Below are 13233 nucleotides of genomic sequence, written 5' to 3' on the forward strand. Positions count from 1 at the left end.
AGGACCCTTGTATGAAATTGTAGCATGTGAAAGACATTGAGTTGTTATATTGAGATGGTTTTGACTTATTCTGTATATGTATATGCATATTATATTGAATTTACTTGTCTATGATCTGCTTACTGACTAACCACGTGATCCTACCAGTACACTATTATTTTTGTGTACTAATACTACTCTTACTCTACCTTTATTGAGTACAGGGCATATTCAGCCAACTGCAGAGAGACCTCGGTTAAAAGATTAAGCTTGTTCGAGTTCAAGGGTGAGCTGTTTGTTTCAAGTTGCCATGGACTCTTCCATGTTCTAGTCCCCTTTTCCAAGACTAAGACTTTAGACACTGTTTTATTATTATGTTTTCTTGTGGGAGTGTTTTCCTTTCCTTTTCAGACATTATTAGAGTTTTGGTTCAAATGAATTTTAGTTTCCTAGGGTGTTTTCGCACTTCTTGATATTTGATCTTTTTTGCTGAGTTTATGGAGACTCAGTCATTATTCTAGTTTATATCCTTCTTTTGCATATCTAAGCTTGTTTGCATATTTTGATTTTTATTGTTGAGCTGTTAGAATGGTTCTCTCACAAGAGAGTTAGAGTGGGTGCTAGTCACAGTGGGTTGGGGTCGTGACTAAGTTGGTATCAAAACCTAGGTTCATTGATCTTGTCGTACCAAAATGAGTTAGTAGAGTCTTGCAGAATGGTACAGAGACGTATGTACTTTTCTTTGAGAGGCTACAGGATTTTAGGAAAAATTTTCATTGTCTTCCTTCCTTCGTGCTATAACTTGATTCCAATTGGTATTTAAAGATCCAAATTGATATCTAATCGCTTTCACTCTCTTATCCGCAGATGGTTAACACACGTTACAATAGTGTCAGGCTAGTATCTCCAGTTAAGCCCAAAGAAGAACCCAGTCATTCGAGGGTGTGGTAGAGGAAGAGGCAGGAGAGGTAGGTGAGGCAGGGGCAGAGGGAGGGATGCACCTGCCAGAGTAGATGTCCCTATTGAGGAGATGCTGGAAGGTAGGGCCCCTCCAGTTCTCCAGAATGAGTTTGAGGGGGAGGTAGAAGCTGGAGAGGAACAAGAGCAGGCAGAACAAGAGGAGGGTACCCAAACTAAGCCTGCTGGTATCCCCCCTCTAGATCCAATCTTGGCCTAGCAGATTGTTTCACCCCACACTCTTGAGCTTGGAATATCTCTTAAGCTTCTTAGAAGTTATCATGTGAGCCGGATATTCTACGATACTATCAAACGATTCTAAGGAAAGGAGAATGTGATACCCCATAGTAGGAAAGGTTGGAAATAGAGTCATGAGAAGTCGAAAGGAGTTGGAGGCCAAATAATGCATCATAGGACTCAACTTACCTACGTAAGCTATTAATTTAGAAGTCTTACATACTTAAGACACTTGAGTACATACCAAGCTTATATAGCACGAATTATATAGGTTCTTAAAATAAGACGAGATTACGAACCCACGATGAGAAGGAAAGAATGACACGTGGGAGCATAGGGAGGTGACACATGGCAGAAGGTGACCCACCTGCTTGGGGTCAAGTAGGTGACCCACTTGCTTGGGGGGTGGTGGACTCCACTGCCATGTGGCATCCCCTAATTGGCAGCATGTATGTGTTGGCCCAATGGGGGCTGGACACGTGTTGCCCTTAGGGTCTGACATATGTCACCCCCTAAGGCAAAATATATCTACATGTTAAATGACTCTTATTCTCATTTGTATCCAAAAACTTCAGCAAAGAAAGAAACAAAAACCCTAAACTAAGAGAGGAAAAGGTGACGGCCTAGGGGAGAAAAAAAAGGTAAGTCCCGATTTCGTTCCCTAAATTAATTATCTAGGGTATACCATGATGATATGGAGTATTAATAGTATAAAATCATGGCTTGGATCAGAACCAAATGGATAGCAAGCAGCCACGATGTTGTAAGCGCATTTAGAGAAGTTCCGAGGAGCAATTTGGCAAGTTTTGGCAAATTTCGGGTAAGGTAAGGTTTCTCCCTTCAATTTGGACTCTATGGGGTTGTTATGGAGTGTATTATGTGCCTTGTATGTGGTTGGAAGTATAAAAATTTCATAGGAATGCTTAACGTTCGAAACAAACTAAATTGGAGTCGCTATAGTTAAATTGTAGTTGAAGCAAGGTGTTGTGCTTGTGGTGTGCGGCTGCAGGTGTGTGGTGGTGTGTTACAGGGATGGAAACTGGTATAAATAAGGCATGGGTTCTTCTGGTTGCATCCACAGGACCCCCTGCTTCGTGTAATTAAAGGTTTTATGAAATAAAGATTAAAAACTCTCTTTTGGTATCGTAGTTTTGGGTGAATCATTTGGAACTTATATTGCATCGTATTGTGGTATTCTTGTGTTGTATAGCTGCTGGTTGTTGTGGTTTTTTTGGATTTTAAGGTTTGGGAGTAAAATGGAATTGTTGATAGGGCAAGTTATAGGGGAGGTGCTGCCCGATTTCTATTAATCCCTTAACTAATTAAGGAACTAGTCGAGAAGGCGAGCGAGGAAATGAGTTCTATTAATACTCGTAGGTAGTATAAGACGCTGAAAAGTCTAAGGTTTTTGTTACTTGCATTGCTTTCATGTTAAATAGGTTTGGAGGATGACGACGTGAACGTGATTAAGAGATTTCTGTAAGAGGTATGTAAAGCCTATTCTTTCTCTTTATTTGGCATGTCTTAGAGGTAAGTGAGACATGATACGATATTTGAAGTAATTCCATTCCTAAGTGTCTCTTATTCACTTCTGGAGGTTGAAATTTTATAATTGTTGAGCTACTCTCCTTGAACCTTTTATATGCTAAGGACTTAATGAATATATGGGCTCCTAGTTGTAGGACTATATGAAAGCAAGTGCTCTGGAGTTCTTAAGTGGTTAGCATTACTTTAGTGCACATCTAGGGACCCCGATATGCTAAGTAATATAGCCCCTAATGGCATTTAGAGGGCAGCTAAGATGACTACACTACTACTCGAGCCCTCAGACGATAGCTTAATCCTCTTATACTATCGGGTCTATGATAATGTTAAAATTGCATATGGTTACTCACTACTCTACTCGTGCATACTGTAACCCTTCTATCACCGAGTCCCAGGTTGGGGTATGTAAACGTGCACAGTTCACTACATTATCCACTAAGTCCCCCACTAAAGGGCCGGGTACACTATACGATGATATGACAATATAGTGACATGAAAAAATCACCGAGTCCCTCACTAAAGGGCTGGGTATGTATGTATATATATGATGATGTGATGTAATAAGGTGGCAATGGCGCCGGGCCTATGGTGGTCCTATAGGTATGATTCACCGAATCCTTGAAAGGGCCGGCTATATTATATAATTTGAGCATGCATATTTTGACAACTCATAGGGTACAGGTACAAGTTTCTTATATGATGTTTTATCTCCTGCTTCTGTTTCAGATATGCTTCAATTTATGCTATGTTATATTTTACATACTCATTACATATGTCGTACTGACCCCCTTTCTTTAGGTGGCTGCGTTCATGCCCACAGGTACAGATATAAAGTTTGGGGATCCGCCAGCGTAGGAGTCCCACTCAGTGGTTCAGAAGTGCTCCCTTGTGCTGGAGCCTAGATTTTGGTACTAAACCCTGATGTATATATTTTTGTTTACGGGTACGGCAGGGGCCCTGTCCCGCCTTATGTTACTGTTCTTACTCTTAGAGGTCTGTGGATATGTACATGGGTTGTGTATGGGTTGTATATGTATATATGTACAGTTGTGCTTGTATGACTTATGATTTGGGCGTTCCCAGTGTCGTAACAGCCTTGTCGGCCCATATGTATATATGTTATGGAACGACCCTATATGTTATGACAGCCTTGTCGGCTTGTATGTTTTCTTATCTGTTGGTACATTATGAGTCGAACAGGAAATGGGTTTACTTATAGGTTGTAGGGTACACGCATGTGTCCAGTTCGGGCACCCGTCATGGCCTACAGGGTTAGGTCATGATAGAAATGGTATCAGAGCAGTTCGTCCTTGGAATATCCATAGACCGTGTCTAGTAGAGGCTTGTTTATCGGTGTGTTGTGCACTACATCTATAAATAGGAGGCTACACGACATTTAGGATGTTACTTCTTTCTTATCTTAGATCGTGCGATAGAGCTATGTTTTTAGGATGACCCTTCACTAATCTACCTATGTGTTTACAATGATGCCTCCAAGGAAAGAAACCACTGCCCAGAAGGGCAAGTCAGCAGTGGGGGAAACCAGTCAGACCCCGAGAGTTACCAGGGCCCGTGCTCAATCTATGTCGAGGATTATACTTCAGTCGGCAAGCTCTACTACGCCTCCACCCTAGAGGAGGTTAGGGCAGCAATAGCTATACATCCTGAATCTCCAGTGCAGGAGCCTCTAGCCCCATAGAATGGGGCAGAAGATAGAGCTATGAGAGACACAGTGCAGTTGCTGACTGGACTGATGGCAGGACAGGCTCGGAGGCATGGCCCGAATGATGCAAATAGACAAGATAGCTTAAGGTTCTATGACTTCTTAGCCTATAATCCCCCAGAATTTCATGGGTTAAGACCTGCGGAGGACCCACAGGAGTTCACTCGACAGATGCAGCATACACTGTGAATCATTAGGGCCTCAGAGATTGAGTCAGCTGAATTAGCCTCTTATCGGTTGCGTGACATAGCCGCTAACTGGCATAAGTCTTGGGAATTATCAAGAGACGAGGGTGCTCCTCCAGTTGAATGGGATGAATTTGTAGAAGCCTTTCTTGGCTACTTTCTTCCTCCAGAAATGAGATGAGCCAGGGTTGATAAATTCTTACAGTTGAAACAGAATAGAAAGAGTGTTCGAGACTACAGCCTCGAGTTTGACTCATTGGCGAGGCATGCCCCTACAGTTGTAGTCGATAGGGAAGATAGGGTGCATCGTTACGTGATGGGCTTGGACCTTTATTTGGTTGATAGCTGCATGGCCATGACTTCTCAGCCAGGCATGGATATTGCCCGGGTACAAGCATACGCCCAAGGGGTAGAAGAGAGACATAGAGAGTGTTAGCTTGACAAAGGTTTTGATAGAAGGCATCTTAAGAGATATAGGTCAGTTGGTTATCTGAGGGAATTTCAAAGCGGGCGGTTTCAACAATTGGGTAGATATCCCTCCCAGCCAGCTCGGAGTGCACCTCTACAGTTTCTAAGGGGAATATTTGAGAGCCCCAGGTATTCGGGGGCTAGTCAAAGCTCCAGAGTTTCAGGTACACAGGTGAACCAGAATTCTCGATAGTCAAGACCACCAGCACCCAGATTCCCCATTGTAATAGGCTTTATTTTGGGGAATGTCACTGGACTACAGGTGCCTATTTTTCTTGTGTCCGCCAAGGACATGTTATGAGGGACTGTCCACTTAAGGGTATTCTAGGTGGTGTAGCTCAGCCAACTAGGTCAGTAGCGGGTTCTTCTTCTTCTTCTTCTGTGGCTATGAACCCGATGGGGTGGGGTATGCAGATGATGGTAGGCCGTGGTGGAGTTTCCAGTTCTGGTGGTCCTTTTAATCGTATATATGCCTTAGCCAGTAGATAAGACTAGGAGGCGTCGCCAAACATAGTCACAGGTACATTATCAATCTTCTCTCGAGACATATATGCATTGATGAATCCAGGATCTACTTTATCATATATATCTTCTTTTCTTGTTAGTAGAATTGGAATTAAGCCTGAGTTGATAGAATCATTTGAGGTGGATACACCAGTAGGGGACTCTATTGTGGTAAAACAGGTATATAGAAATTGCCAATAAATGTCTATAGTCATCATACCTTGGCTGATTTGCTAGAGTTAGATATGATGGAGTTCGATGTTATTATGGGTATGGATTAGTTAGCTTCTTATCATGCCAATGTAGACTATAGAAACAAAGTGGTTTGGTTCCAGTTCCCAGATGAACCAGTCTTAGAGTGGGTAGGGAACACAGCATCGCCGAAGGGTAGATTCATTTCATACCTTAAGGCAAGGAAAATGATTAGAAATAGGTATATTTATCATCTAGTCTGCATACATGATTTGGGAGCGGAGGTGCCAACTCTCCAATGGTGCCCGTTGTTAATGAATACCCAGATGTGTTCCCAGATGAACTTCCAAGCCTTCCTCCTAACTGGGAGGTAGAGTTCACAGTAGACGTGCTACTAGATACTCAGCCTATCTCTATCCCTTTGTATAGAATAGCACCCGTGGAGTTAAAAGAGCTAAAAGAGCAATTGAAAGACTTGCTGGAAAAGGGATTTATTAGGCCTAGTACCTTACCATGGGGAGAGCCGGTACTATTCATTAAAAAGAAAGATGGATCGCTGTGAATGTACATTGACTATAGGCAGCTGAATAAGGTAACAATTAAGAACAGATATCCCCTCTCAAGGATTGATGAATTTTTTGACTAGTTGCAGGGCGCTAAGTGCTTTTCGAAGATAGACCTGCGGTCAGGCTATCATCAAGTGCGGGCAAGAGAGACAGATATCCCAAAGACCGCATTCAACACCCGATATGGGCACTTTGAGTTCAAAGTGATGTCTTTTGGGCTAACAAATGCTCCAGCAGTGTTTATGGATCTAATGAACTGAGTGTTCAAACTATTTCTAGATTTGTTCGTGATTGTATTTATTGATGATATTTTGGTGTATTCACGATCAGAGAAGGAACACGCGGATCATTTGTGGGTGGTACTAGGAGTAGTCAAACACCAGAAACTATACGCTAAGTTTTCTGAATGTGAATTCTAGTTGACTTCAGTAGCATTTTTGGGGCATGTTATTGGGACTGATGGTATTCGCGTAGATACGTAGAAAATTGAGGCTGTGAAGGCTTGGCCAAGACCTACAACCCCTATGGAGGTACGTAGCTTTTTGGGGTTAGCAGGATACTATCGGAGGTTCATGGAAAAGTTTGCTTCCATTTTGGCACCTTTAACAAGGCTGACTTAAAAAGCGGCTAAGTTCTAGTGGACTGATGCTTGCGAACGAAGTTTCCAGTTGTTAAAGGATAAATTGACTATGACTTCTGTTCTCACTCTTCCTGACGGACCCAGTGGCTACATTATCTATTGTGATGCTTCCGGTATTAGGCTAGGATGTGTTTTGATGAAGCATGGTAGAGTTATAGCTTATGCCTCCCGACAGCTCAGGAAGCACGAAAGGACCTACCCAACACATGATCTGGAATTAGCAGCGGTAATTCATGCCTTAAAAAATATGGAGGCACTACTTATATTGCATACATGTGGATATTTATACAGACCATAAAAGCCTTCAGTATATTTTTAAACAGAAAGAGCTAAATCTCTGGCAAAGAAGGTAGCTGGAGTTGTAGAAGGACTATGACGTCGACATATTATACCACCTAGGGAAGGAAAATATGGTGGCTGATGCACTAAGCTATAAATCGATGGGTAGCTTGGTAGATGAACAAATAGAGCAAAAAGAGATAAACCATGAGATTTGCCAGCTCGCTAGCCTTGGAGTCCGCTTAGCTGGTTCGGATGATGGTGGGGTTTCTATTCGAGGAATTGCTGAATCCTCGCTCATGGAAGAAGTAAAACAATATCAATACCAGGACCCTGTTCTGACCTAGTATAGGGATGTGACTCTCCAAGAGGGAAAGACTCCATTTGAGATCATGGCTGGTGGAGTACTACAATATCGAGGCAGAGTCTGTGTACCGAAAATTACAAGGCTACAACAACAAGTACTGGGAGAGGCACACCATGCCCATTATTCTATTCATTCGAGCTCAACTAAGATGTATCATGACCTTAGGGGTTTATATTGGTGGGATGGTATGAAAAAAGATATAGCCGAGTTCATAGCCCAATGCCCGAACTGCTAACAAGTTAAAGTTGAACATCAGAAACCAAGTGGGCTACTACAAGAGATGGAGATTCCAACTTGGAAATGGGAAGCGATTAACATGGACTTCATTACCGGCTTACCTCGCATTCTATGGAAGCAGGATTCCATATGGGTTATTATGGATAGGCTGATAAAATCATCCCACTTCCTCCCAATCAGGACCACATACTTAGCTGAGGACTATGCAAAATTGTACATCAAAGAGATAGTACGACTTTACGGAGTTCCCACATCTATTATTTTTGACAGGGGAGCCCATTTCACAGCCCACTTTTGGCGGTCATTCCAAGAAGGCTTAGGAACACAGGTAAGCCTTAGCATAATATTTTATTCCCGAACTGATGGACAGGCCGAGCGCACTATTCAAACGCTAGAGGATATGCTACGGGCCTGCATAATTGACTTCAAAGGTAGTTAGGATGATCATGTACTACTTATTGAGTTTGCCTACAATAACAACTATCACTCCAGCATCTAGATGGTGCCGTATGAGGCTTTATATGACAAGCGGTGGAAAAGGTAAAGCTTATTCGAGAAAGATTATTAGCTGCCCAAATTCGACAGATGTCATATGCAGACAATTGACGTCGACCTTTGGAATTCTAAATGGGTGAATGGGTGTTCTTAAAAGTGTCACCTATGAAAAGAGTAATGAGGTTTGGCAAGAAAGGGAAGCTGAGACCGAGATATATTATCCCTTACTTGATCCTTTGCTAAATAGGCAAGGTTGTCTACGAACTAGATTTACCAGCAGACCTGGAAGCAGTACATCCAGTCTTCCATGTATCAATGCTTTACAAGTATGTTGGTGACCCATCTCGAGTATATCCCGTAGATGATATCAAGGTCACAAAGGAGTTAGCTTATGAAGAGCAACCAATCGCCATCTTGGATCGACAACTTAGAAGATTACGGACTAAGGATGTAGCTTCTGTTAAGGTTCTGTGGCAGAATAGGAATCGTGAAGAAATGACCTGGGAAGAAGAAAAAACATGAAACATAAGTATCCGTAACTGTTCTCGATGTCTACAAGTAACCCCAACTCCTGAAACTCATATATTAATTACTTGGATGAAAATGTATGTTATCGCGATGAAAAGGAATCTCCCTACCATCTGTATAAAGTCTTAAGGGAAGTTTCATTTAACATTCGGGGACGAATGTTCTAAAAGGGGGAAGGATGTTACACCCCACACTCTTGAGATCAGAATGTCTTTTAAGCTTATTAGAAGTTATCATGTGAGCCGGAAAATCTACGACACTATCAAACTACTCTACGGAAGGGAGAATGTGATACCCCATAGTAGGGAAGGTTGGAAATAGAGTTATGAGAAGTCGGAAGGAGTTGGAGGCCAAATAATGAGTCGTAGGACTCAACTTACCTACATAAGCTATTAATTTAGAAGTCTTACAACTTAAGCCACTTGAGTACATACCAAGCTTACATAGCACGGATTACATAAGTTGTTAAAATAAGATGAGATTATGAACCCTCGAGGAGAAGGAGAGAATGACACGTAGCAGCATAGTGAGATGACACATGGCAGAAGGTGACCCACCTGCTTGGGGTCAAGTAGGTGACCCATCTTCTTAGGGGGGGGGGGTGGACCTCACTTCTATATGGAAGCCCTTAATTGGTAGCATGTATGTGTTGGCCCAATGGGGGCTGGATACATGTCGCCCTTATAGGAGAGGTGCTGCCCAATTTCTGTTAATCTCTTAACTAATTAAGGAACTAGTCGAGAAGGTGAGCGAGGAAACTAGTTCTATAAATACTCGTAGGTAGTCTAAGAAGCTGAAAAGTCTAAGGTTGTTGATACTTGCATTGCTTCCATGTTAAATAGGTTTTGAGGACGATGACGTGAATGTGATTAAGAGAAGTCTATAAGAGGTATGTAAAGCCTATTCTTTCTCTTTATTTGGCATGTCTTAGAAGTAAGTAAGACGTGATATGATCTTTGAAGTAATTCCATTCCTAAGTGTCTCTTATTCACTTCTGGAGGTTGAACTTTTATAATAGTTGAGCTACTCTCCTTGAACCTTTTATATGCTAAGGACTTAATAAATATACGGGCTCCTAGTTTTAGGACTATATGAAAGCAAGTGCTCTGGAGTCCTTAAGAGGTTAGCATTACTTTAGTACACATCTAGGGACCCTGAGATGCTAAGTAATATAGCCCCTAATGGTATTTAGAGGGTAGCTAAGATGACTACACTACTACTCGGGTCCTCAGACGATAGCTTAATCCTCTTATACTATCGGGTCTCTGATAATGTTAAAATTTCATATGGTTACTCACTACTCTACTCGTGCATATTATAACCCTTCTATCACCGAGTCTTGGGCTAGGGCATGTAAATATGCGCAGTTTACTGCATTATCCACTGAGTCCCTCACTAAAGGGCCGGGTATACTATACGAGGACATGACAATGCAGTGACATAAAAAACTCACTGAGTCCCTCACTAAAGGGTTGGGTACGTATGTATATATATAATGATGTGATGTAATAAGGTGGTGATGGCCCTGGGCCTATGATGGTCCTACAGGTATGATTCACCGGATCCCTAAAAGGGCCGACTATATTGTATAATTTGAGCATGCATGTTTTGACAACTCACAGGGTACATGTACAAATTTCTTATATGATGTTTTATCCCCTACTTCTATTTCAGATATGCTTCTAGTTATGCTATGTTATGTTTTACATACTCAGTATATATGTCGTACTGATCCTTTTTTTTCGGGGGGCTGCATTCATTCCCGTAGGTAGAGATATACAGTTTGGGGATCCGCTAGCGTAGGAGTCCCACTCAGCGGTCCAGAAGTGCTCCCTTGTGGTGGAGCCTAGATTTTGGTACTAAACCCTGATGTATATATTTTTGTTCATAGGTACAGCGGGGGCCCTGTCCCATCTTATGTTACCATTCTTACTCTTAGAGGTCTGTGGATATGTACGTGGGTTGTGTATGGGTTGTATATGTCTGTATGTACAGTTGTGCTTGTATGACTTTTGATTTAGGCATTCCTAGTGCCATAAAAGCCTTGTCGTCCCGCATATATGTATGTTATGGAATGACCCTATATGTTATGACGGTCTTGTCGGCTTGTATGTTTTCTTATCTATTGGTACATTATGAGTCGAATAGGAAATGGGTTTACTTATAGTTGGCAGGGTACACACGTGTGTCTAGTTTGGGCTCCCGTCATGGCCTATGAGGTTAGGTCGTGATACAGATCATGATATTCTTGAGTAGGCTAGCTGGCACTAAAGCCATTCCAACCATGCTCGCAATACTAACTCCTGTTGATGGTCCGATTTCTACTACAGTTCATCCAACATATAAAGTGGTAGGCATAGATGCATTCTTTAGGCTACTAATGGGTCCTGTGTTGACTGGTATTGAGCATGACATACTTACCAAATTCCTCAAGCTCAAACCTACAGTTTTCCATGGTATTGAAAATTAGGATACCTACGAGTTTATTTTTGATTGGTATGAGAGGATACACAAGCTGAGCATAGTGTATTAGCATAGAGTGGAGTTTATGACTTTCCAGCTGCATGGAGAGGCCAAGCAGTGATGGAGGGCCTATGTGGAGTATCTTTTTTGTGTTGCCCCTACTCACTTGGGCTCAGATCCATGCTCTATTTTTAGAGAAGTATGTGCCTCACACCTTGAGGGATGGGAAGAAGGATGAGTTTATGGCCCTTGAACAAAGAGGGTTATCAGTGACTGCTTATGAAGCTAAATTTCATGCACTATCAGGTATGCTACTTAGCTGATCACTACTGAAGAGGAGAGGATCAGGTTGTTCGTGAACGGGTTGGACCCCGAGTTGTAGGTACTTTCTATTTATATGATTTCATCTGACAGGAGCTTCAATGAGGTTACAGATTTTGTTAAGAAAGTTAAAGGTATGGGGAAGGATGTGCAAGCAAAGACCTTGTCTAAACCTCCTAGAAATGCAGGTAACTTTCAAAGGTCTTATTCCAGAGGGTTAGACAGGCCGGTGATTGCTTCCCGGCCAATTCAGTCAGCACTGCCCACTTCTACTGTCAGCTTTTCAAGTACTCCATAGTAGCATAAGGCCCATGAGGTCCAGGGAGCATCATTTCTAGGTAGCCGCCTATCTTTTAATCGCGGCTGTTTTAATTGTGGAGAGCAAGGCCATATAGAGAGGGAGTAATGTCACCCCTGCAGGATAGTTTCAGCCTCCAGCAGGCTCGAGAAGTGGTCCTAGTAGCTGGAGGGAACAGTGGCATTGGACGTCCATAAAATGGGTGATAAGGAAATCTGAGAGGCTGTAGGGGCTAGGGCAGTAGTAATACAGGTCAGGAAGCATCCAGCCAGGCAGGAAGGTGGCTGTCAAGATGACCAGGCTTAGTTTTATGCATTCCTAATCAAGACCAAGGCAGAGGCATCTGATGTAGTTATCATAGGTACTATTCTTATCTGTTACCGGATGACTACTATTTTATTTGATCTAGGTTCCACTTATTCCTATATGTCAGTAAGATACACCTTGGGTTTTGATGTATTATGTGATATATTGGATCTGTTCATATTTCTACCCATGTTGGAGAGTCATTCATAGTCACCCATGTGTATCATTGTTGTTCTATTGTGTTTATGGGATACCAGACTTGGGTTGACTTAGTAATCCTAGACATGAAAGATTTTGATGTGATCTTAGGAATGACTAGGTTGTCCCCCTACTTTGTTGTACTTAATTACAATTCAAAGACTGTAGCTTTAGAGATCCCAGATAGGGAAAGGTTAGAGTGGGAAGGGGTGTACAAGCCTAAGCCATCTAAGGTCATATACTTTCTCTAGGCTAAAAAAATGGTAGGGCAGGGATTTTTGGCATATTTGTCCCATATTCAGAATATGGAGGTAAAGTCTCCTTCTATTGAGTCTATTCTAATAGTGTGTGAATTTCCGGAAGTTTTCCCTTCAGACTTGCCTGGTATGCCTTCTGATCGAGACATATACTTAGAAGCATTGATTTAGAGCTGGGTACTCTTCCAATTTCCATTCCTCCCTACCGTATGGCTCCGACAGAGTTGAGAGAGCTTAAGGCTCAAATTCAGAAGCTTCTTGATAAGGGGTTCATTCATCTTCCTTGGGGTGATCTGATGTTGTTTGTCAAGAAAAATAATAGAGTATGAGAATGTGCATTGACTACCGATAGTTGAATAAGGTTACCATCATAAATAAATTGCCTCATATTGATGACCTGTTTGACTTGTTACAAGGTGCTTCAGTCTTTTCAAAGATTGATCTCAGGTCTAGGTATCATTAGTTGAAAATTAGACCTGCGAATGTGC

General features: G+C 42.0%; 1 protein-coding gene across 1 annotated transcript; it reads left to right on the forward strand.

Annotated features, from left to right (window-relative positions):
- The first annotated feature begins 1009 nt into the window (after positions 1-1009).
- On the forward strand, positions 1010-6838 carry LOC129875739 (uncharacterized). Its single transcript, XM_055950991.1, has 7 exons — positions 1010-1124; positions 2183-2269; positions 5357-5557; positions 5663-5778; positions 5934-5985; positions 6075-6316; positions 6776-6838. The coding sequence occupies exons 1-7, from the start codon at positions 1010-1012 to the stop codon at positions 6836-6838; spliced, it is 876 nt and encodes a 291-aa protein (XP_055806966.1).
- Positions 6839-13233: the final 6395 nt, after the last annotated feature.

The sequence above is a fragment of the Solanum dulcamara genome, chromosome 12 (assembly GCF_947179165.1).
Source record: "Solanum dulcamara chromosome 12, daSolDulc1.2, whole genome shotgun sequence".
NCBI classification, from domain to species: Eukaryota; Viridiplantae; Streptophyta; class Magnoliopsida; order Solanales; family Solanaceae; genus Solanum; species Solanum dulcamara.

Coding starts and splice junctions, on each gene's coding strand:
- LOC129875739 (XM_055950991.1), top strand. CDS start 1,010: ATGCTGGAAGGTAGGGCCCCTCCAGTTCTCCAGAATGAGTTTGAGGGG. Junction 5,558..5,662: donor TTCTGGTGGTCCTTTTAATC/GTATATATGCCT, acceptor TGATGAATCCAG/GATCTACTTTATCATATATA. Junction 6,317..6,775: donor CCTTACCATGGGGAGAGCCG/GTACTATTCATT, acceptor TGTGAATTCTAG/TTGACTTCAGTAGCATTTTT.